The sequence below is a fragment of the Vanessa tameamea genome, chromosome 12 (genome assembly GCF_037043105.1).
Source record: "Vanessa tameamea isolate UH-Manoa-2023 chromosome 12, ilVanTame1 primary haplotype, whole genome shotgun sequence".
In the NCBI taxonomy this organism is placed as follows: domain Eukaryota; kingdom Metazoa; phylum Arthropoda; class Insecta; order Lepidoptera; family Nymphalidae; genus Vanessa; species Vanessa tameamea.
Window position 1 is genome coordinate 3,592,185 of NC_087320.1, and position 27,553 is coordinate 3,619,737.

Below are 27,553 nucleotides of genomic sequence, written 5' to 3' on the forward strand. Positions count from 1 at the left end.
TTAGCATTCTGAAATATTACCGTTTTAAGAAGTCAGTTTTCGCAAGCCTTTTAAAAAAATAATTTTTAAGATTTACGTAAATAGAGAGGTAGTATTTTGATCTATTCAACTAATCAATAGTTAATAATAAATTTTACAATTACACAAAACCACTATTTGTACATCTTTTAAATTAAATAACAATAAACATAAAAACATTCATTTTATAGATAATCTCAATACAATACAAGTAAGCTTCTATAAATAAATATTTAAATAAAAAAAAAATGTTGAATCTACCGAATAAGAAAAAAAAAATTAAAAAATTACACAATGAACCAGATAAAATTAAATTTTCTGTCTAAATTTTCATCCTATATTTATCATAGACGCAAAAACTACGACATCTAACCTTTAAAATATTAAACAAAATTGTCCCTCGTTTTAAATGAAAACAATAATATACTAGAATAATAGACTCGTTTTATAGTAATGTTTATAAGTTCTAAATTATATGTATTTAATTTATAAACGCTTTCTTTAGTTTTATTTATTTATTAAATAGAGTTTATTTCATAAATATATTATTATTTTATATAAAAAGTAATTTGCTTACATTAATAAAGACTTAATAAAGATCATTATCCTTATTTTAAATCGAGCTCATTTTGATGGCTAAATAATTTATCATCATTTCGTCTGAGATTTTTACATATAAGATTAAAATGTGCATGACCTTCTGATGATGTTACCAGGGAAAATATTTTAATATTACAGTAAGTTAATCGGTGGCAGGGGTCGTCACGTGCTTTTCGCTTTCTTGAAGGCTTCGTAGGTCCGCTTCGTTTCCCTAGCCGCAGTGTTATCAGCGACGCTGCACAGACAGCACGCCTATATTTTATTATATTGATAATGACCGGTAGAAACTGAGTGTGCTCGTGATAGTGTTAATAACAGAAACTATTAACTATTAGTGCTGTGATTTTAGTTCATGATGTTTTCGAGGTAAACAATTATCTTTTTATTAAAAAATTTAGATATTGAAGGGACTATTCATATTTAGTCGTAAAAACCGATAGTCGTAACAACCGGTGATGCTTATTTTTTTATGAAGTGGTATTATTGAATAGATATTAATAGGCAAAATATGTATATTAATGTATGAAATTAAATTATATTTCGTTTATTTCAATCAAAACGTATACGTATTAAGAAAGAACAATGTCAATTTCCTGTATGCATAAAATCTGTAATTTTAGTTTGTTTGGAACACTTCTGTTTTGTATACACATTTTGTAATTCTTTTTGGAGTTTAATCAGCGTATCGTTATAATGCATGTGAAACTGTTCATTTACAATCTTGCGTAATACACTAACAGCATTGAGACCATCATTCAAAGTTGCCACTGTAAATTGTTCATCAGTTCGTCTTTTTCTTCTTGAAATTCTCGTACAATATAATCTTTCGTAGCCGGTGCACAAATCGCAATAGACCTGTCTACATCAATGCACTCGTCTGCTTCAGTAGTAATTGTTTACAATACGACTCAGCTGGTTGTTCTACAGATATAATTCTCCAAAAACATTAGCCAAATGTGGTCGTTTAATGCGGTATTTCGTAGTAAACAATGTCGTACAAAGCAATATTTTTGATAAGACAGTTATATAGTATTCAGCCGGGACCTTTGATTTTGGTCAATATAACCGATATGTTGTTCTAAACGATGTCGCCATAAACGGTTTTAACTGTATTATTATTATTTTAGTAATTTCATGTTTTTATTTATATAAATGTTTGTAATAATATATAATATTAATTATGCGTTACTTATTAAGCCTACAATACAATGATATAATATTTAATTTATTGCTTTAGTAGTGCGTTGAAATCATTTATATGAGCGTAGCGGCTACGAATCGCCTACAACGTAGCATTTACTTGCATATTTTTATCTTTATATAGTTTTAAATACATTGTTAAATATATAGGTACGATGAATCTTTCAGTTTTTGAATGACATTTATATAAAAGTATATCGTTAATTAACATATCTTTCAAGCGGTTAACGTTCCCACTACTTCTCTCTATCTCCATCATATGGCACAATTAAAACATTGAATTAAACCGCTATAATAGTAAAAGATTGTATCGACTCAGGGGACAGTTTCTTAAATTCTTAGGAATGGGAATGTACTTTCTATGGGATGCTACCAAATGATTAGGCATTAAGAGTAGTAAGCCGAAACGCAAAATGGTTAAGACGTTCAGAGAAAATTCGATACATATACAATACTCCTGCCCTATTGTGTTACTGATGACATGAGATATAGAACATTCTTAACAAAGAATCGGAATTACTCTGCAAATATGCTGCTTTTTTACTTTCATACCACGTGGTCTTGGTTTTTGTAGTCATTATTTTTAATTTTATCTACATATGTCTCATTAACCATTTAGACATATTTTAATACGATGCGGATTACGGATGTAATAAAATTTATTAACTTTTATTAATACATTTGAAAGGTAATTTTATTTATCATTTACGTCATACGTCATAATTATACAAACATTACTGGGAATTAAAATTTCGTATTTGTTACATATATATATATATGTGTGTAAAGTATCATTTAGTTTAAATTATTAAAATTTAGAAAAAAATATTTATATTAAATACGAATTAAATCGATTTATTTTAATTACCATATTTTATACGATCGAAATCGAGACAAACTCAAATTCTTTTTTCAAAACAGAGGCATTTTATGAAAAATAGTAACTCAAACCTGAGAATAATCTGCGAAAAAAGTTTAACACATTTTTTTATTATAAATGATATTGTTCCGATAGTTGAACATAAGTTCCGTATCCAAGCACACTTACAATTTTAACAATTACGTCATTAACACATACTTTATGATAACAAGTATGATACACAATTAACATATAAGTTTTCGAATAAAAATTAAACAACAACTTGTAAAGAGTATTTAGAGTTATAATTAGAATGTAGTATAATTCAAAATTAAATCAGTCTCAAATAAACTTAATCTCCGATCTACTATTTTGTTATAACAACAGAAAGATAGCTATTACATATTCCGGTCCGAAGTCGTGAACAAGAAACGGTAACATAAAAACAGAATTATCTAAGACGCTTTTATGGTAGCGAAAGTGTACTTGGTCCCGGGTCAAAGGTGTGAATAAAATATACATTCAAATTTAGACTCTATTCGCTAATTACATACATTTTATTATCCAATGTAACATTTTTTCGCTGATCCATTAAAATGACATAATCAATTATGATATGATCTTTTGACGTGAGTAATAGCTTTATATAAAATACTGTTACTGCGGTTATTAAAAGAGTATCAAGTCGCATTTACTTTTACAGTTGAAGATTAATTTATAGTAGATATATATTTTATGTTATAAAAGAAATTTAGAAACTTTCAAACAGGTTTTAACAATAACCAGTACAGAATTAGAACTTTTCTATGATCTTAGCGTGCGTTAGAAAATATTAAATATACTACACATAGAATATTATGAATTAACGTTTAAAGACGTCTTCGCTGTAATATTATAAATATTATATTCAATATGTTTTGTCAATATGATTATTAGTTATATTCATTTATTTAAAATCGAATGCAAGAATAAATTAATAATTTTGATTCAGTTCAAATAAAATATTTTGCAGAAATATTAAATATGAATTATGGATTACATTTGATCGATCTCTGTTTACTACACTCAATTTATTAGACCCATTTGATATTTTCTATCTATTGCTTTTGCGAAACTAAGATTAATGAATTGCACCCATTTCTAACTTATCAGATTTCTGTATCTGGTAATTGAAGAATATGTACGTATAATATATTTTGTATTGTATTATTTATATTAAACCGGTAGTCATTTTTATTGTTCAAAGAACCTATTCGTGATTGATGGATCCAGTTTCAATTAATTATATTAATCATAAAAAATATATTTCGAAATTTGAACAAAAAAGATGGTCATTAATTTTGATTATGAAAGTAACGTTGTTTATAGTTAAACATCTTACGTATAGATTTCGATGTGTTACGTACATATTCCAAGGCCGACACTGGTGCAAGGTTAGTTTCAAAATAATTGTAACGTAAGACTATCACATCTCAAAAATTCCACATGTGTGTAAGGCTAGTTAGATAAGTAGGTAGCATATTGCAGACTGCAGTGATCCGTTATAGTCGACAGCAATCTTTTTTCTACAATTAAAATAAAACTAGCACCTTTTCATAGACCTAGAGCACTTGACTATTTACAAAAATCAGAGTATAAGCCATTGCCGAAATTAGGTCTCACCTCAAATTACTGATCCATAACCGTTTAAATTACCATAAACTAGAAGTTATAACAGTTAAAAATGAGGTTACTTAATAATTTCACGAAATTTACTATAATTTTATACCAAAATGAAACAAATTCGTTACATTATTATTAATTCAAACTTTAAATTACCATGAAAGCAACTGAGAAAGTATTAATATGAATATCGTGACATGACAAGAACTTATTAAACAATCAACGTGAAAAGCGTCATGAAAGTCTATTCATCAAGTCCTTTCGAGCAATAATTATTCTCTCTCATATTGAGATAACTGACCAACTAAATGTCTAGGATTAAGACAAGCAGTGAATGAGTTGTGTGAAATAGACGCAGAGAAACTTTTGAAGAGAAATTCTTAAAATGAAGACTAGTATTAAAGAATAATTCATTCATAAATATATAACATGATAAGTAATAATGTTCGACTTTGCACAGTTCGATTAAATAAATGCTTAATAATAAAATAATAAGGCAACGTTTAAAGTATTAAATATTTATACTGTAAAAAAAATCTGAACTATATACGTATCTTATTTTTAAAATATTTTGAACAGACAAAAGGCTACCCTGTAGTTAAAAGTAGTTTGGATTTCATCTAATATGTTGTCAAGTGTTTTCTTTACATTTTTTCAGTTTATGTATAATACTCATAAAACCAACATAATATTGATCTTAAAAGTGTTAATAATATCATGATGATCCAAAATAATAACTATCTTCTAGTACAAAATCCCTGCTTTGATTATTCGTATCATAAACTGTGTAGATTTGCTTTCGAAATTATATATTTTAACAAGCGTTTATTAGTTGCCAATGTATACGTAATATGAATACAATTCGAAAGGAAGATGGAAAGGCAATTTCGTAAATCGACTAGCTCATCAATTTGTTTAACCTTTGCCCAATCAAATTGTTATAACATATTTTACAGATTTTGGTTCTTTAATATACCATATACAACAATAAATGGATAGTTGGATACAATCATAGCATGAAATAAAAAATATATCTATGGTAAAAATTAATAATAAATTGAGTGATTAAAAAATAGGTTAATTAAAAAAAATAAGAACATTTATTAATACAATTACAATAATATTGTTCTTATTTTAAAATTCAAAATAACGGACAATACCTAAGGACCTAATTGTCCTATAGGCTGTGCCATGGCCTCGTGGACCTGAATCTTAAACGAAAATTGTAGCTTGATTATGGGTTTTCGCCCGAGAACAAGCGCTACTGAATTTTCTTATGCTTAATTTATGCTTATAATTCATATCGTGCTCGATTATAAAGAAAAATCTTCTTCATGCGTTCATCCACCAATCAGCATTGGAACAGCTCGGTGCAATAAGCTGCTAACCTTTCACCTCAAACGGAGAAGGCACCTTAGTCGGCAGTGGGACATTTACAGGCCGTTACTTTTTGCTTATTATGATAATTAAATAACAAAAATGTGAAGAATATTATTATTATGAATATATTAATGAATTATTAATTTACTAAGAACAAAAATATTTAATACACTCGCGTTGAGCAATCTCAACCATAATAGTTAATAAGTTTCAACACTACTGCATGTTTTCTTAAATAGGTGCAACAAATATTTCTGTTATTATTAAGTATTCGAGAGCGTGTAATGCTGCATGTTGTACAACCTTGTTTAAATACAAACCCACTAAAACTGATATGAAATATTTATATGTAGGTGTTAAATATTAATGTTTATGTTTATAAATATCCGTTCCAATCATACAAAAAACGGTGCAGATATGTATACTAATATAATAAAGAAATGAAATTTGTTTGTTTGTATGTTAGGGCTATTCCCCGGAACTAATGATCTTATTCTATAATTTTTTTCATTGGTAGAAAGCTTTATTATTCCTGTGTGTTATAGTTTATGAATATAAATATATTTATATTATACTACTTTTTTATAAATAAATTGTTTCTATGCGAAGCCGAGACGTGTTGCTAGTATAAGTTAAATGCAGCTTACAGTTGAATACATACTAATCTTAGTAGACTTTTAGTATTGATATAAAACGTAATTACGGCAATGTGAGTTATAAAAACATATTGTCGTGATTAATTACTATTTAAAATTTCATAGATTGTGTCTGAATAAATTAACTTAAAATATATAATAATTAAAATCTCACAACCATTTAACTACTTATATACGTGGAAACAAAAACAAAACCAATAATATCAGTTCTAAGAATATTTTAATCTTGAATTATAATTATACTAATACAATAAAAAAAACGGGTAGTCAACTACATCTTTATTTCAAAAAATTTTTTTTCTTCCAGAATATCTGATGAAATTAATCGATAAATTACAGCATGGGAAAAAATTAATTAACTAAGTGAAAGGTTGAAAATATTACTGATGACATTCTAAAGCCGAGGTCGTCGAGTTATGTTCTAACGGAAATTGATGTTAAGCATACTCAAAGTAACGATCAACGTATCCTGCTCCCATAATTGTGGACCTCGCGTATCTATAATAGCTAAGATATTTTTAATTTCTTGATTTCTATTAATTAAACAAACCTACAACTAGGACAACACTTGGACACGCATGGAATTTAATATGTTATGGCTCTTGTAACTGGCATCAAACCGAAATACAGAGTATTGATGTTTGGTGATAGAGTAACTACAACGTCTAGCCCTTCCATACATACAGAATACTTAGTTTATTTTTTTATTTATTTTACAAAAAAAAACAACTGTAAAATCAAAAATAACAACAATACAAACAATTAATACCAATTAACGCAGACGTAGTAATAGACATTGTAAATCTTAGGTAATCCAGACAAAAGTAACAATCGATTTGTAAAATTAATAGTATCATGTGGATTTTTTTTTATATATACACGTCATTAGCAATTTTATTACTAGATTGATAGCTGTCATTGTTGCAAGAATACTAAAACAATTTTGTTCTCATTGAAAATATTTGTAAGCACTGCGCATGAAAACATATTCCGAATGAATTCTCGTATATTTTAAATGGAATCCTACAAATATCGAAGCATACGTTTCATAGTATTAGAACTATTATATTAATAGATAGAGACATACATTCCTTATGTGTTCATTTTTAGGGGTTGTTCGTCTGGTGTTAGGTAGCCAATATCCTGGGATCAAGCTTACTTCATGCCAAATTTCATCAAATTTGGTTTGGTGTTTTGGCAATGAAAGCATATTAGTATCGATATAATTTGTTTTTTAACGACATTTGCCAGTAAATGTTTTAACTTTTAAAATAACTCGCTCTAACCAACTAATGGTGTGTAAAAGTAACTTTTGCAATTGATATATTAAACTTGCTTTGAACCATTTGTGGAATATGTCCCGTAGCAAAAACCCTATGAGGAAACTAAATGACAACACTTGCTTATTTATTTACCAGTTTTTCTATAAGGTGCATTTATTTATCGACCTATTCATTTCCTCTATTGAATTATTAAACGAGATTGTTATTACGACCAAGTCGTTGGATTTTCTACAATATTCAATAAAAAATAATTTAGCTTTAGATTTTCATTAGTTCATTGAAAAGTTCAAGAATATTTTAAAGTATCCATATTAGTTGTTACAATGTTGCAAGAACCTAAAAAGTTACAAATAAAAAAACCCATTAATCTTGCCTTTCGTAAAGGTAACATCCGAACGCATAAAATATTATAACTTAAAATAATATAGTTGTTGAACATGATATTACTAATAAATACTCAGATTATTAAATAAGGATTGTTTGAAAACATTTATAATGAATTGAAAAATCACTTGCTCTACTTCTGACTCATATCCAAATGTAGGATAGCGCACATTTTGTAATAATTACGTATATCATTACAAAAGATAATGATGCTATTCTCGTTAAGTATAGTTTGTTGCAAACTATTTGCGCACAACTCCATTTAGTAATATAATGTTCAGAATCATTTCTGATTACATATGCATGTTTTGGCTGCGACCTGCATTTGAAAACTTGTTATGGAAATATCATATATTATGACGATTTATCTGTTTAATTTTCTTTTCTTTTATTTATTTATTAATTAACAAAAAAAAAACTTATAATTAAGTATTCTATATATTTGATATTATAATTATATGCTCAACATAAATCTAATATTAATGTCTGTTATCTTTATTATTTAATTAACAACTCATTATTATGAAGCAACATTAACATTCGAAAAATAAATCTTATTGAAAACAAAATCTCGCAAATTTACAACATTTATTAATTGAAGTTTATTATTAAGCAGAAGTCCGATTGACCTCGATCATACGTTTTGCGAGCAATATTTAATAAAGATTTAAATCAACATATATGCGGTTTTACTTTCACATAACACTATTTTATTTTATATCATAATAAGTATCAATATATTTATATTCCTAATAAATTCACTTATATTTTAACGAGCATTCGGTAAATAATCTTGCGAAATAGACACACCCACTCGTATTTCTTGACCACACAAAGACTAAAGCAAATTGTAGGAATTTATTGCCTAAAACATACGAAATGGTTGCGAAAATACGAATGAAAACAGTTCAGACTTATAATTGTTATCTATTCAACATGTCATAAAAAGGTTAACGTTATCGATTTCAACACACTTCATTTTTACCAATGAGATTATCTTAAAAAGGATTTATATTATATTTTGTATACGACATCGAAAACTTACTGTTAATAAAAATGTAATAACTACTTACATAAAAAGTAAATTATAGTAAGCAGTATTAATTAGTCTAACGATATTTTTAATGTAAAGTACAAGAACAAAATACATAGATAATTTGTTTTATTTCAGAGTGCTCTTAGTAGCGCTGTGCATAGTGTACGCCACATCTCTGACACCACTCACTGCACCGGCCGATGATGACTGCGCGCTCTATCTCACTGGTCCTGGCCGTTCTTCCGCTTATGATTACAGTCTGAATCTTCTAAAAGGAAACTTGTAAGTATTCAATAATTTTAATGATATAAAATCTTTACACTCAGATAAAAGTGAAATTCATAGCTGTAAATTTGATTGGTGTAGAAATATGTATACATCAATTTGATTAGATTTAACACATCACAAACATTTATTTAATAGCATTAAAATATTTTGATTGAACGATTGCAATTTTAGCATTCTATATAAAATTGGAAAATATACCCGTATATTGGTAGTTAATTTAAAAACATAATCAAGAAACTTAACGATCTAATAGTTAGTATGTGTCATTCATATCAGAGCCGAGATGGTTAGAATGCTTGCATCTTAACCGATGATTGCGGGTTCAAGCCCGGGCAAGCACCACTGAATTTTCATGTGCTTAATTTGTGTATTATTATTCTCTCGTGCTCGGTGGTGAAGAAAAACATCGTGAGGAAATCTGCATGTGTCTAACTTCAATTAAATTCTGTCACATGTGTATCCACCAATCCGCATTAGAGCAGCGTGGTTGAAAATGCTCCAAATCTTCTCCTCAAACAGAGAGGAGGCCTTAGCCCAGCAGTGGGAATTTTACAGGATGACTAATGTATATTCATATCAGATACTCTAACAATACACGATTTTGATTATTAAAATATTTCTGACCAAATCTCTGATCGAATCTTGATACAATGTCGTCAAGTCAGAAGGAGCGTGGGATACAACATTTTATGCACTCTTGCATCATATAAACTACAAACTTGACACACTTCTCTAACATTGCTTACTATTACTTTCTTTATCTCACAATGAACTCGTTCACGTTTTGATTATCTGTACGTAAATCGTACATTAGTATTATGAACAAAACTATTAAAGACAATTAATGAGATTATTTAAAGAACATTTAAATATATGACTGTTTGAAATATTTGTATGTAAATAAGTGTATAATTATGTAAATGTAAACGTGTTTTACACTTTTTTTTTAATTTTAATTGTTTTGAATAATATACTATCAAAGTACTATACTATCAAATAATTTGTTGTTATTTTAACGTCCCAAACCACATATCAAAAAATCATAATGATACTAATTACTTAACCTTCACGGGCTTTATTGACTGGCCTACTATATATATATCATCTTCGGATTAGCTTTACGCACTAATTATTTTTTGTCTGATTGTCATTGTTTATGAGATAATTATGTCTGTCCCGTTATATCAGAGAAAATACAAAAAAAAACTCCAGAAATGATCAAAAAGCATTGCGTTTTTTTTGGTACCGTGGCAGAATTAAAATATACTTTCTGACCTATTTCAATTCGTTAAGAAGTGTTCTCATAACAACATTAAATCCTTTAATTTAATTAATAAAATTCTCCATTCGATTTAAATTTCCCACATTAACTATACAAATATAATCATGGAGCATTTTATAATTTTAAATTTAAAAATGATATAAAAATATTTCATTTAAAAATAAGGAAGTGGTAATGATACAATTTCAATTAGATTTTTAAGCTGCCAATTAGATGAGTTATGATACAATTGTTGTTTTTTTTATGACATGAGAAAAGCCCTAGTTTCTGATTGAGAAATATCTGTCCAGGTAGCTAGGATTCTCACGAGTCTAGACGTCGATCTCAGACTAGACACTTACGTAAATATTACTGTTACGATGAATAAATTAAGCTATAAATAACTTTTATTGAAATTTACGTATGACTTGATTTTTTAAAGCGATTACCTTTTACATATAGTGTAATGTACACTTGATTTAATTTACCTCATATTATTTATTACATTAAACATTACATTAACAGCCTATAAATATCCCACTGCTGGGCTAAGGCCTCCTCTCCCTTTAAGGAGAAGGTATGGAGCATATTCCATATTTTATTTATTAAATACGATAAACACAAATTTTTATGATAATTTGTTTCTTCCTACTCTGCTACTATTTATACGAAACCGGTGGGCGATTTTATGGAAAAATTAACAAGGTGCGGCTGATATAATGGCTAGAAAGTAGACGTAAATTTTTTTTATTTTATAAACATCTAACATAAATTATATATAAACAAAATCTACCGTTAAATTCGAGATACCTAGTGGGTCTACGAACGGTATATTCCATTATCGTCGTTGTGAAATACCTCACCATTGACCAGGAATAATGTCGGTCGTGTGGACAAACGCATGAGAGGGCCGCACCGTTAGATGCACATTAGACGTAGAACAAGTTGTTTGCCGTATCGTATTTATATTTGAATAAAACATCATCAATGTTTATGATGTCTTCGTGTTCCGAGCAGATTAGAAGACTTAGTGTGTGAGGCACGTTATTCTTAACAAAAATCCCGGGTTTTATTCCGAACAGGAATCACTGAGTCTTCTCGTGCTTTGTGCTTTATCTTTTAAATTTTAAGTAGTTAGACATTTTAGAAAATTTTAAGTGGGCAAGGCAAACACAAGGGCACTATAAGAAATATTACCATCTTTAACATCGCCAATGCACCATTAAACTTTGAAACTAAGAAGTTATGCTCGTTGTGCCTGTAGTTACAATCATTTCTATCACAACAATCACAAAATAAATAAAGTGAGAATTATAATAAGTGCACCTACCCAGACGAGCCCTACCAGGGTTTTATTCAAGCTTACTCAAGCCAAATAAATTACATGCTCGGTATTAAAAGACAAAACGTGAGAAAACCTACATGTATCGGAAAATATATGAAGTGCGTATACACCCTTGGCGTGTGTATAATAATGTTATAATGCAGTGGATCCGCATAGTGGAACAAACTTCAAGTCTCCCTAATAGGAAATGACTTCTAAGCCGGGTCTCATAATTTACATAAAAAGAAGCTTGGTGAAATGTTTGTGCTCGTACGTCGTTGTGTCTGACGTTTATCGTAACTAAAATTGATATATCGTATATGTGTATGTGAATATATTGTACGTATTCATTATTATTTTATAAACAGTGAATATATGTTAATATTTTATATATTCTTGCTAAAATTACATGTTATTAGACTAGTTATGATATATGTTGTATAATTACAAATAGTGTAATTATATAAAAATAGTAGAAATTTTTGGCGCTCCAAGCATAGCGCGTTTTTATATCGACATTTTTTTTTTTAATCTTTGAAATGGAATAGGCGTTTGTCTTCCATCTCTCCTGATGGAACGTGTAGATGAAGACGAAGGTGGTACACGCCCACCCAAAAGAAACCTGTTCACTCTACTCTTAAAGGCTTCAACTTATTAGGAAAAATAGACCCAGGCAGGTCGTTCCAAATCTTGGCGACTCTCACCAAAAACGTGCTGTCAAACCGTTTAGTTCGACTTTTGGGTATTATAACAACTTATGGATGAAACTTTTGCCTGCACCTAGTAGTCCGATAAAGGAATGGAGATGGCTCAATCAGTTCGAAAAGAGCCTTCGAGCACTGTCCGAAGTGTATCCTATAAAAAACCGATAAGCTGGCAACTAGATGACGATGCTCAAGGGTGTGTAGTCTGTTATTAGAGAGCTTTTTGTTGTTAATTAACCTCTAGCTCTTCGGTCAACTGAGTCCAAAGCTTCCAGATGATATTTGGCTGCACCGTCCAAGAGATGACTGCAGTACTCCATGCGGGATCGAACTTCGAGTGTAAAGATTAAGCAGCTGTTCAGAGCTGAAGTACCGCCGAACCTTTGAAAGAATTGATAATTTCTTGGACGCCGCTTGTGCCACAGACTCAATTTGTTGGCCAAAGTTGATGTTAGAGGTGATGGTAATACCTAGAAGCCCTAGATGGTTAGTAATCGGTAAGGACCCACTTTCGAAAGTGGGTGTTAAATCGAAGCTATTCTTTTTCGCGGAGAAAAGACACGCGTGTGTTTTGGAAGGGTTGAACTGGACAAGATTGGCGTCACCCCAATCGGACAACCACTGCAATGTCACATTCACCCGTTCAATCACGGACAGAATTACGGTGCAGTCATTGGCGTAGCTAATAATACCGGGTATTAAAAGATCGTTTATGTGCAGAAAGCAAGAAAAAGCAGAAACAAGGTTCCTTAGAGAACAGATCCCTGAGGTACCCCAGCATTGATTGCCATTAGATCGGAAGAGCAGCCATCCAAGACAACTCGAATCGACCGTTCCATCAGGAAGTAATATATCCAGTCGCAGAGCTCAGTAGGTATGCCGTATGCTGGAAGCTTACTAAGTAGTGCCTCGTGCCAGACCCGGTCAAAGGCCTCTGAGATGTCTAATGAAACGGCTATTGCTTCACCGTGACCCTCCAAGGCCTCACTCCAAAGATGGGTGGCATATGTTAGCATATCTCCGGTCGAGCGTCCCCTGCGAAAACCATATTGGTTATCACTAAGGAGCTCGTTTGCTTCAAGATATGTTAGGAGACGATTATTTAAGATACGCTCCATAATTTTACAGATTATAGAGGTGATCGTGACAGGTCTGAAATTGGCTGGGTCTGCACGGCTTCCTTTTTCGGGAATAGGCTGAACATTAGCAAGCTTCCAGGATCTCGGAACTTTGCCAGTTTCTAGAGAGAGTTGGTATAGACGAGTCAGAACAGGAGACAACTCGGGTGCACAACACTTCAGTACCACTGCTGGAATGCCATTAGTACCACTGGCCTTATTAACGTCCAGGTTCAGCAAACATTTAAGTACCTCTTTTTGGTGGATTTTAACGGCGCTCATTTTAGGGCCAAACGAAGGTAACTGAGGTGGATACTTACCGTTGCTATCAAGACGAGAATACTCTGCGAAGAGATTGGCAAATAAATTTGCCTTCTCCTTAGCGCTATGGGTCAGGGATCCGTCAGGTTTGTGCAGAGGAGGCAGCGAAGAGCGACAGAAGTTTTTCTCAACCGACTTGGCAAGGCTCCAGAAAGCTTTGCGCCTTGCGTTGAGGGAAAAGAAGCTAACTTTCCCCCTATACGGCCAATGTGGTCAAAACGAGCTTTTCTTATCTCTTTTTTGCAAGATTTAGTAGCTGCATTGAATGTTTTCTTCTTTGCCTGGACATCCAAAGCTTTGATTTTACGAGCGTCAAATAGGCTTCATGCTTACGCTTTTCAGTTAAGAGGCATTCAGCATTAAACCACGGGCGAGCTTTGGTCTCAAGGGATACTTCAGCAAACGGAATAAAATACTCCATAGCTTAATAAATCACACTCGAGACAGCATTTGCGCAGCACGATGGATCTCTAGAATAAAAACATACCTGCCTCCAAGGATAAGAGGCGAAAAAATGACGCATCTGATCTCATGCCTTTAGGGCTGGTGTCAGGAGGCGAGTAGTGCGACACAGATTTCACCACACAATGATCCGATGTTCCGAGTGGTTGTGAAACGGAAACCGAATATCTGTCCGGATCGGTTGTCAGCAGGAGGTCCAGGCAATACGCAGTGTGGCCCACGACGTCAGGAATACGAGTGGGTTCGTAGACGAGCTGAGAGAGGCCACAATATATTGCAAATTTGTAGACCTCTTTTCCAGCGTAGTCAGTGTCACTATACGGGTACAGCCACTCTTCATGGTGTGCATTAAAATCCCCAAGAAACACCAACTGCGCAAATGGAAAACGTCGATGGACCGAATCTGCAGCTTCACTTAGATGGTTCAAAAGCCTTGTCGTCTCCTGGTCCCCGCTATACGAATGGTAGACACTGACGTAAACTATTTGATTAAAGCCAGTATTCACAAGAATCCATAAAACAGAAAGGTCAGGAACCTCCAAGTTACGAAGACGCTGACAGCAGATCACGACCCTGATGTACACGCACACGCCTGCGTGGGCACGGTATTGGGTCTCCAGGATGTACCCTGGATAGTGTAGATATGTAGGATCGGACGGGTTACAGATCTGCATCTCCGTTAGAAAGAGTAAGTGAGGTCTCTCAGTCTCGAGATGGTGATGGACATCATTGAGATTTGAGTGCAATCCTCGGATATTAGAGAAATGCATTTTAAAGGAGAGGAAGTGCAACCGCTGGTTAAACTTACTTTTCTTTTTGATTCTTTTTATAGTTAGAGTTAATAGGGGAAGGGGAATGAAGTTGGGAAAAAGTACCACACCAGGAGCCAAGCAGCCCGCAAGGAACAATACACCGATGGGGAACTTGTATGGAGAGCGCGGGGACGCCCAAACCCGCCCGGGAGTCGCCATCGGGTCATCTCCATCCGGTCGCCAACCGGCACGATGGAGCAACTCCGTGATTATGCGTGGCCGGCTGGGCAGCCTTTCACGTGGGGCTAACACGCTAGTTGGGCCTCGTACAAACCACAGGCGGCTAGCGGAGCACCGTTTCTTCGGATCCCGCTGACCTCCAGGACAAGTGACCCAAATGCATCGATAACTTGCGAGCCCAAACGGCTGTCTAATATAGCACAAATACCCAGACCAATCCCCATTTATGGGCATCTGGAACTCTCACTCACCTGACGAAACAGTATTTCACGACGGTATTCTGTGAGAACGTGGTAATTACCCGGTTCGAGCCTGCCCCTTTTGAGCTACTAGTGTTGGTGTAGCTTGGCTCTAAAACATTTAAATATTAGAATGTCAAATTCTGTTATGTAGATGAAATTTATTAATATTTTCTAATATCTAAAGATAACACTGTTTTGTACTAAAGCGATACTTATTGCAATATTTGTCTCAATAAATGTAAGCTTTATGAAAAAAAACTCGGACATAATCGTGTAATGCACATATGTAACTACATATGTGCATTATACCAAACTTGGTAGGGCCGCTTTGTAGTGTTGATTTGTAAACCAATCCCTTTGTCATGGCCTTACATAGAAAATGACTGGTTAGTGAATCCTATTCAGCGTCACCGGTTTTCTATTTATCGTGTTGTGTTTAATCAATGAAGACTGCAAACATATTTGCTAATAAAACATACATAGTTTGCTACTTAAATTTGAATTCAAAATTAGAACAAACTAAATTATATTTATACACACATAGGTACATTAACCTTATAGATGGTCACATCCAACCATTGTTTATGCTGATCTTTTTGTTTGTATTTTTTTTTAATTTTACTTTTGCATGTCAAGCATTGTTTTTCACTAGAAGGATTTGGCGCTACTAACTGAAACTTGTGTTTCCTGGTTCAGCAACTGATCAGTGCTTTCTTCTCTTAATAGCAATATCGCTTTGTCTCAAATTATTTTGAAAATTTCTAAACATTTTTTGATCAGTAAATTATTATTACTATCTATATATACACTATAGACAAATAAAAATTAGTACTGTTGTATGACTATAAATATAAAGAAATAAATAAGTTTATTTGTATTAATTAAAATTCGAAAGTAATATGGATGGTGTTTTTCAATCTCTTATTAAACAAGACTAACTTTATTTTCTTAAATATTATTTACGTAACGTAATATTAAGTACTTGTATAATTAATGAGTTTTATTATAAACTTTTTATATAATTAACAAGAAGTGACGACGTGTTAATATATCTCATACCTTGATATGGTTAACGTAACGAGACACGCAATGGCCTCTCTATTACGCCTTCCTGTATCTAATGTTAACTGTTAACCGGTCAATTGATGGGAGCAATGGTACACCGTGTAAGCGAAAGGATTTTTGAAAGTGAGCGTGAATCTGCAAGCGGTTGCTGGTTGCTTAATACATCGTGCGCAGTTGTCTGCAGACGAAAACATTATTGATATGTCGAATTACGAAATTGGGCTGCAAATTATATGCCTTACTAGGAATTTATTATCTTTTGATTCTTTATTCACGAGATAATGAATGAGTGAATGAATGAGTGAATGATTGAATTAAAAGTGTAATCTAATAAATTTTGACTAATTCATTCATATAATTGAAACTTAATTGCTCTTTTATTGTGGAGTTTAATTTTTATGTATTACCTGAAAAAAAACGTTGTTTATTATTTGAGATTGTATCTGTTAACATTCATTTAAAAAGTACGGCTTAACTGTGAGTCGGCCTTATATGGAGGGCCTTTTATATAGTACGATGGCAAAATTAAAAAATAATAACAATATTGATGTTTGAATTGCCACATTATGTCCTCGAAAACATTGTTAATAATATATTAAAATAAATCTCCAAATTAAAAATTCGTTTATTATACACTATACATACATCCGAAACAGGGTTACCAAACTTCTATAAAAAATTACGTTGCATACCTTCGTTTTTTTTTTTCTTTAACAGTTAAACTTATATTACAACTAAGGGTGGACATTTCTGAAATTTAAGATTAATAAATAATGGGTATTATGTATCTTAAAAATATGAATAGATCTAACATTGTCACGTTTCTGGGTTGTCAAATCATAATTTAAAAGTATCAATAATTTTTTGTTTTTAATTGTAGCAATCGCTAGATAAACATAATATATATTAATTGCAATTAGGCCTAAAGCCATCACACCAAAATCATATACAATTAAGCGAGGACATTAAACATCAAACATTCGATATTGAAATTCAGATAGCTGTACAAAACGGCGATGTCTTTTTTTCTCTGCTATTAGTCTTAATTAAATTCAAACTTGGTTTTGAATAAAATTAATTCATTTGTTTATTTTTTTTAGTGCGTATGATGGTCAACATACTTGCATTACATATGAAGCTATCAATCAAGCCTACCTGGACGCCAGATCCAGAATTCGTAAGTTATAATCGCATTTTATTTACAATGTCATAATTAATAGTTTTCAATTGCAGATACAATTAGAACTTCTGAATAAATCAGTTCTGTGAGTGAAAAAGGTCGTTTGTAAAATTTTAGCACGTTGAAGGACCAAATTAATGAACTGATAATTTAGTATTATAGTAATTATATGATTTCCTGTGCTGTATTTTCATAGTAGTCAAGAGGTCCATCTTTTTGCTCATTGCAATTAAGATACAATTTATACGTACGACATTCAACAAACAGAAACACTACCGTTGAGTTATAATAATATTTAAGATATTTAAGTATTATTCTTATGATACTCAAATTCAAATATGGCACAAATATGCTGCACAGTACTACATTTATTAATGAATATGTTGCATAATTAAAATACCATTAACCGTCGAAATTGTGCTTGTTTCGAATGAAAATTTAATAATTATTTCTCAAGGGCCACCAGGGACAAGTTAAGCGATTATTATATCATAAATTTACTCTTATTATAAGTACATACTTAACATTTTCTCCGAAGCCAAAACGTATATACTTAAAAAATAATTACATTTGGCCTGGTAACATTTAATTTTTGAATAATTTAACATTTTTCTTTGTCCTTAAAGAACAATTTTACTTCATTTTTTTTTTTATAAAGATTGTCAATTACCGTATTTAACCTTCGCTAATAAGTTTAACCGTACTAGTTTCGATTAAGGTGCTTTTGTTTAAAAATATATCTAGATTTTTAAACAAAAGCACCTTAAATAAATAAGTTTAATTTGTATGTAGTAAGTACTACATACAAATTCAGGCATCATAAAATGCACAGAACTTTAATTTAAAATATTTATAATATCAATAAATAATTAATTATTATTAAATAATTATGTTTTTATTACAGTGGTAGCGCAGCCGAAGGGTGATTGGAAAGCTGAAGACTTCGCTAGTGTTGGAGAACTACTTCTCGATGTTTCTATTAGTTTAGCACGAACGTAAGTAAAGTTTCTTTTATACCTGATAATCACTGATATTCACTATGGATTTGCGAAAAAAATGCGTTTTGAACGTCGACGAAACTGTTATCGGAAATTTGGAAGTAAAATTAAAGTGGATATAAGTAGTTAATTGTAATGTAGTATATTATAAATAAAGCTCTTAGTTGTGCACAATATAGGTGAATTATTAACAAATCGCATGAAATGCGTAAATCTAAGGTTTGTTTATCTTTATTCCTACTTCGATTGGAATAGGCTATATATTAGTATGTTGCGTCAAATATAAAACATATTAAAATCAAACTTGTTCTTCCCTACCTCAAAATCACAAACAACTATATAAAACCATTACAATAACAATAGTATAAAAATGTAAGTTATTCGATAAAAAATAATATATAACTATTTTTCAATTTACCTTAACACCTAAAATACATGAATAAGTAATGGCAACATTAATGAACAATACAAAAGTTTTAATCCAGACTAATAAGTCACTCGTTTTGATTTGACATTTCAACGTATAAAACCACAATACTGGCCTTGCTGATGTTGCTCTGAATAAATCCTACTCAATAGAAATAGTTGATGCTGAATGATTAATACGAAATTTGACCACAAGGCTGGTCTTTGTAATTTTAGTTTTAAACGTGAGATCTTTTACGGCCATGAGATAATCAATACGGAAAAGATCAAGATATATGTACTTTAACTAATTAGTACATGTCAATCGTAACTAATCAACAATATAAGGGTTTGACGTTGAAAATATGTTTGGTATACATGATTAGTTAATAAGATATAGAATTGACATTGTAACTACCACTATCACTCACATCCACGAATCTATGCTAAGTAATCCAAATAAATCACCAATTTTTATTTATATTAACTTATGATACTTATTTACTTTCTTATAAAGTTCTCTAAGAAATAGGTATTTAATATATATACCTATAACTTTGAAATATATTTTATAACCAGACAATGTATTTTTATGTAGTATACTTGAGCTATTGCCACCTATCATCAGTAACTTTGCTACAAATCCAGGTCATGTCCATGATCAAAATGATCTATATTATGATTGACATATCTGGGTCTCATATTTTGATATCAAAGGACCATTCTTTTAAAATATAACCTGTTCAACGAGTTCTTTGTGATAGAATTCTTAAAATAAGATTTAAGATAAAAAATAATTGTGCAAACAATATTTACCACCAACTTTTATGACGATTTTTGTAATTTAATATGTAACCTATTGGTAAATGTCATTACACATTTAAAAATTTCAATCTTAAAAATGGAATTTAATACGTAATATCGTTAGTAAAAACCTTGAACTACATTTGGATTTTGTTTTAGACCATATGAAAAAAAATAAACGAAAACATCTAATCAAACCTCATATGAGAAACTCATGCACAACTAACAGCATTACTTACTTATGTGTTTATCCGGTGTCATGATTCATTCCAATCCAATGACTTGATCATTTCATTTTTACCCTATCGGGATACGGTTATGAGCTAACCGCATAATTTATGCAAATATCAAATTATACAAGTTCTTTTAAGCGTATTGAAACATTTAACGCCCAACTAAACACTCACTTACAATGTTATGTTTATACTTATCATGGTAGAGGCGTTATTATAACATCGGGTAGTAATTATTTGTTCAATTAATGTATAGGTCTTATAACATAAATTGTTAACCTTGGCATTTCGTTCATTGTGAGTGCAAGTAAATTATTAATGATGCATTAAGAATTGTGTATCGCCTTCAGTGTTGCTAATAATGACTGTATCCGTCTTTTTAAAAATAATATGAACGTTGACTTAATTTTGGTAATGATCGATTAAACAGATTAACATTTAAAATCAGAGCAAATTGTACTGCATTTTTTTTTGTTGACCTTTTATATCCTTACAAGCGTATTTCCTTTAATAGCTGTAATAAAATGTACGATTTTTTTATATGTATGTATGTAAACTTAAAAAACGACATTAATATAATTGTATTTTTTAAGGTATGGTTTGACATATGAAGAAGTTGAAAAAGGCTTGCCCTTGATCGATACCTCTCGGACATTAATCCGTGAAGTTTGTCCTCCCGTTTTCTCACACGTTGAATGCCGCGCCGGTAAATATCGGCGATTAGACGGACTTTGTAATAATTTAAGGCATCCCACATGGGGAGCAACAATGGCTCCATTCCAAAGGTATGTAAAAATGTTTATCTTTCCTATGATTTATTACATAGTATAGGTGTGCACCTATAGTAGTGCACAAATAATACTTATATATTGAAGGCATAGGCAACCGTTCTGTTGTGATTATGTTAGTAGACGATACGATAGCACAAACCAAATACTGATAACAATAAAAGCAGACATTTTGGTGCTATTGTAGACAATACTTTAATATAACCCAAGAAATTTCATCTGTATTTGAAATGAACTTTGTATTTATTCAGGTTAATTGGCCCACTTTTCGCTGATGGTATCAATGCGCCTCGTATATCGCACACTGGAAGAGATCTACCATTGTCTCGTGTGGTGTCCCGCACTATGCACCCAGACGACGGATTCCACGATCATGCCGGTACTGTTATGGTTATAGCTTGGGGACAATTCATGGACCACGATTACACTCTTACGGGAACTCCGCTTGGTAAGTAGATATATGTACAATATTATTATTTTTGTATTTGTTATTTATATCTTTCTCATTTATATAAGAATAAAATAATTGTGCTGTGTAGTATTCCATCGTCGTCAAAACTGACAATTATTTTATAAGGTAACACTAAAATCTTTTATATATTTTTTTAATAACGAAAGGTATGGTATTATAAAGAGGAAAGTGATTTTTTCGCCTTGTCTTGAATATACACTTATGATTTAGACCCAGTCCACCGTAATGACCCTGAAGAGTGCTGTAAGCGACCACCACACCTGAAGCACCCGTACTGTAATGAAATACGCGTACCTGATGATGATTACTTCTACCGTCTATTCGGCGTCAAGTGCATTGATTTTGTTAGAGGCTTCCCTTCACCGAGACCTGGCTGCCGTCTGGGTAAGATATAGAAAATTGTTAAAAATATCTACTAATATATATATATATATATATGTTATGTGATTATGATTAAAAACAATATTTATCCACTTTAATATCGAATATCGGAAAGAAACCAGATCTATTCCTTAAATTATAATCAAGATCAGCCACACTTTATTCGTTATTTATAAAAAATTAAAAATAAAGTTATATAGTTTGATAATCAAATTCTCATTGTTACACCTTTTTTAACGTTTAATTTTGCAAGTTTAAAACCTAATAGCTTCACATGTTGTTCAAACAAATCCTATTTCAAAACTTACATACAACCGCAAAACAGCAATCGATCACTTGCGGTATCTTGCGTTACATACAAACTAGGTTCTCAGTACCGACACATGACACTTATATTGTTCTGTAACACCACTTACAAACACTTTTGGTGCAACAGTTCCGTACATGATAGACCAGGTGAACGTTTTGAGAATTAGCTACGAATTATATATTATTAACTTGTACCCAGATAAGGAATTCAATATGAACACTGGTAAATGTCACGTTGTTTTTTGAAAATTTATTCATATTATAAATTTTGAATATTTTCCAATACACATTCGTAGATTCCTCATTGTAAAATTTGAAATGAAAACTTGACGTGATGGTAAATTATGTCTTTGAAATGAATTGAAACTGGCAAACATAAGGATCATAAATATCCAAGTTTGAATTTCACGAGAACGTAATTATAGGTTAAGACCGATTCATATTATATAAATAACACTTATTATTATAAAAGAAGAAAATTAACAGTTTGTGCTACTATTTGGTAAATTCACACATTATGAGTGTATACACTACACTATAAAAATCTTTTGTATCGTGTATATATTTTGAATATTTATTTTTTATAGGATACAAACAACGACAAAAAAAACATTATGTGGTTTGTTCCTCATATACAATAATACTACATACAAGCAACGGACATGGACTTATTAATTTAAAAAAAAAACACAAAAATATTAGCACGCTAATATAAAACAACACAGTTTTTTATGACCATGTTGGGGAACTATGGAACCTCTAGAATGAAGGTCCAATCCGTATGTAGCTAGTGTTTTTTTTAAATAAAAAAACCAAAAAGTGTATTTGATAAACTTTTACTAAAATATGAGCTTAGATGATGTTCAACTCTTTATAGCTAGTAACATATTATAATGTCTTAAAATAAATATATATCAGGTTTCAAGTTTTCAAAACTTGACCATTCACTTAAAGACGACCAAACCTTTACATAATATACGTTGTAACGATCCTTGTACTTTGACAGAGAGCGTCGCTTCAAGTTTTCTTCTTTCTAAGTAGACACATTGTCACGATTATTACAAAATTATTCCGTTCAATTTTAAATACAAGTTAACGTTTATAATTTGACCGGTTTGTGACCTGGACATCTGCCGAGTGAGAGGCGAAAGTAGTTCGTTACGTGTGTTCCCTTGCATAATATAGTGCAAAAATTATACCGGCCGCAAATATCACGCGTAAACAACGCTGTATCAGGCCTCTCTCTTTTAATCTATACGTATGATTGAACTCTATCGAAGTCAGATACGAAAATCAAAGATACTTTGGAAAGGAAAAATAATTCGAATATTGTGAATAAGTACCACGTTTATTATTAATATTATTCTCTATCTTCACTACACGTCAAACAAATTAAACGGACACTTTAATACTTTTCATGTAATGATAGCGGACGAGTGATTGCATATTTTTATGTAAAGCTGCTCTTGTATTATAATATAAATTATACATATGAAATATAGATAACTGATTTAATTGGCATCAATATTTTAAAATTACTAAATTTTTTTTACAAAAGTTTAAAAATAATTAAGTCAAGATTGTCGAGTAGATAAAGTACGTGGATTTTAGGCAATCATTAAGATAAATTAGTTGCGGCTTTAAAATCGGGCAACCAGCACTAACATTTTGAGTGTTTGCTAACCTGCAGAACAGGAGTGGCCTTACTGAACTGAGAAAATTAATTATAATTAAGTTTAAACATACTGTAACGTATATATATATTTACGTACATCCATACTAAACTTATAAAGCTATATTTATTATGCCTCTATTTTTAGTACTTGAGTACTGGTCTACAGTTTAGACGAACTCGTATATTCTTAATTCTCCGCTTCTATAGATCGTAGAGTGAAATGTAATTTTATAAATAAATGAGTTATCGCAATCCCTGGTAGTATAACGTTAAACGATACAAACTCTGCTGCGTTTTCATATTAGTATAGATTTAATAGTCATGTAACATTCCAGGTTCAAGAATACCTTTTAACACTTTAACTGGAGCTATTGATGGAAATACTGTATATGGTGTTACTGAAAAATTCGCAAGGTAAATGAACAAAAATAAAACATTAACATTTAAAATTCAGATACGCATACAATTTTATATACTTAAATGTATTTATTTATAGGAAGCTACGTACTGGCTATGGAGGACTTCTCCGAATGAATCCTGTATTTAAAGAATATGGACTGAAAGATCTTCTTCCTCTTAAACTTGATATTCCTGATGAAGGTTGTACTAGGCCCAACAAAAACATGTACTGTTTTGAAGCTGGTATGTTTTAAGAAACCAATATTATTTAAGCAAATGAATATAATTTATCAATTTAACTTAAGTTTTGTTTAAAATTATATGATATCACTTTTAAATAAACGTGTAATAACTAAAAGATAATAATTGAAATACGTTTTATAATTATTTTAAATATTCAAGAAAACATTTCTTACTTATTAACTAACCAAAATATAATTATAGGTGAAATTCGTGTAAATGAACAACTGGTACTCACAGTAATGCACACTTTAATGGCCAGAGAACATAACAGAGTAGCAGAAGCTCTTGCAACTGTTAACCCTCACTGGGACGACGAGACTTTGTTCCAGGAAGCGAGAAGAATCAACATTGCTGAAATACAGCACATAACGTATAATGAATTTTTACCCATTTTGCTTGGAAAAGACGTAATGGAAAAATTCGGTTTAGTGCTTGAAAAAGAGGTATGAGACGAATTTATTACTATTGTCATTAGACTCGGAAGTTCCCAAATACTTAATGTACTTATTTACATGTACTGTTTTTTTTAATTTTTTAAAAGGGTTTTAGGGTTGATTATAATATACTTTAAATTTATAGGGTTACTGGGATGGATATGATCCTGAAGTGAATCCAGATGTTATAGCATCTTTTGCGGCAGCTGCTTACCGTTTTGGACACTCACTTTTACCTACTGCTGTCGAAAGATGGTCTAAAGCTCATAAATTTATTGGTTAGTATCATACACTATACATTATTAAACTTAAAATAATGAAATAAAACTAAAATTATAATATTTGTTTTATTTTGTCTACAGCGTCAAAGAGATTGTCAGATCTAATCCGCAGACCATACGACTTATATAGAGCTGGAGTTCTTGATGAATATGTTATGGGATTAATGAATCAAGTTGCTCAAGCTATGGATGACTCAATCACGCAGGAAGTGACAAACCATCTCTTTAAAAAAGTTGGAGCTCGATTCGGAATGGATTTAGTGTCGTTTAACATGCAAAGAGGTCGTGAATTTGGACTCCCTGGCTACATGGAATTCAGAAAATTCTGTGGTTTATCCGGGGCAGACACTTTCCAGGACTTGTTTGGTTCTATGTCTAATGAAACCATTCATAAATACGAGTCGATTTTCGAACACCCTATCGATGTTGATCTTTGGTCAGGCGGTGTTTCGGAAAGACCTCTACCGGGGTCAATGTTAGGACCAACTTTCGCTTGCATCATCGCTACTCAATTTTCATATTCAAGACGAGGAGATAGATTCTGGTAAGTTGATAGTAATTTAAAAGAATTGCATTTTTTATTGGATGACTTTATATTTTTTTATATTTATTGTATATTTATTTCAGGTTCGAATTACCTAATCAACCTTCCTCCTTCACCCACGAACAAATGGCCGAGATTAGAAAATCACGGCTCGCTCGTGTTATATGTGATAACACTGATATTATTGATACAGTACAACTTTATCCCATGGTGTTGCCAGATCATGAATTGTAAGTTCCATTTGTAACTTATGACCCATATAACAATCGATTTTTTTTTAATTTAAATAATGACTACTTCATGAACATTTTTTTCGTATTTTTAATAGCTAAATAAGTTACAAGACTATATAAAAATTAACTTCAAAATAAAATGCTTTTAGAAATCCACGAGTGCCTTGTAGAAGCGGTATTATACCGTCAATGGACTTCAGCAAATGGGCTGAGCCCGCGCCTTTCCTAGGAGGCGCTAAGGAATACGTAAGTAGTTTCTCATACAATCCGTTTCACGGTAAGAAGTAGTTACACATGCACAGAGTAAAAAAATAAAATTAAATCCAGATTACAAAGCTTATAAAGACAAATATAAAAAAATTAATTACTCCAAAACTTGCCCCTTTGTATATAGTAGGTATATACTATAATTCAGTTTTATTTATAATGTCTTTATTGTCTTTGATTTTGTTTGTATTTTCTTTGATTTGTAGTTATTTTATTTTTGTGTATTTAGTGTTGAATTTAAAATCTGGTTTTAGTTAAATCTACCACGTATATAGATCACGTTTAGTCAATAGATTTTAATAAGCCAAGCGTTCAATCAATGTAATATAAATTATTTACTTAATGTGCTTAGTTTGTTTACAAATTTTATCATGGATCCCGAAGAGTTACTTAATATACCTAGTTATTTGCTAAATGGCTTGCTAAATAATAGGTATTCGATTGTATTTGCAAAAGAAAATTTTCCATAAATCATTCTTTATTTCTAAACGGTCTTCCATTTAAAAGGTCAAAATATGCCACCCCTATAAAAAAAATACATTTAATAAAAAATATTACATGTCAAACATCCAACCATTGTTTTGGAAAAAGTAAATTCAAATTACAAAAATATATTTACACGTGGTCCATGATAAGATATGTTAAAATTATGGAAATTACAATATATGCATTAGAAATATATTTTTAAAAAAAGCTGTTTATGAAAAAAGTATTATATTTTTAAATAGCGTAAAAGGTATAAAATAAAAAGTCACATTTGCATGATTGCCATATTTTTGTAGAACAATAATAAGAATTTCATGTAAGATCCTAGGTGGAACATTTTATTTAGTTTCTAGTTATAAATATAGAATTGTATATAATTTTCTATATAACATATCAAGTCAACACATGAAAGAGTCGTATCCTAAGTAGTTTAGTAAATATTTTAAGTTTTATATTCATATTTCATTTTCTTTTTATGTGTTGCCTTCTGGCTGGTACTATTAAATAAAGTTGGTATGATTACTTATAAAATATTTTTTGTTTAATATTTTATCATAAGCTCGTAA

The 27,553-nt window shown here is 31.2% G+C and overlaps 1 protein-coding gene across 1 annotated transcript; it reads left to right on the forward strand.

Annotated features, from left to right (window-relative positions):
- Positions 1–835: 835 nt before the first annotated feature.
- LOC113393031 (peroxidase) lies at positions 836–26,966 on the forward strand. The gene is made up of 14 exons (XM_026629728.2): positions 836–984; positions 9,214–9,360; positions 17,956–18,032; positions 18,940–19,030; positions 21,069–21,260; positions 21,515–21,711; positions 21,946–22,119; positions 24,436–24,514; positions 24,597–24,742; positions 24,944–25,185; positions 25,322–25,454; positions 25,539–26,001; positions 26,085–26,231; positions 26,384–26,966. The coding sequence occupies exons 1-14, from the start codon at positions 971–973 to the stop codon at positions 26,520–26,522; spliced, it is 2,241 nt and encodes a 746-aa protein (XP_026485513.1). The 5' UTR covers positions 836–970; the 3' UTR covers positions 26,523–26,966.
- Positions 26,967–27,553: the final 587 nt, after the last annotated feature.

Excerpts from the sequence above, each read along its gene's own strand:
- LOC113393031 (XM_026629728.2), top strand. Across the intron at positions 9,361-17,955 it reads AATCTTCTAAAAGGAAACTT|TGCGTATGATGGTCAACATA; the intron begins GTAAGTATTCAA and ends TATTTTTTTTAG. Across the intron at positions 21,261-21,514 it reads ACAATGGCTCCATTCCAAAG|GTTAATTGGCCCACTTTTCG; the intron begins GTATGTAAAAAT and ends GTATTTATTCAG.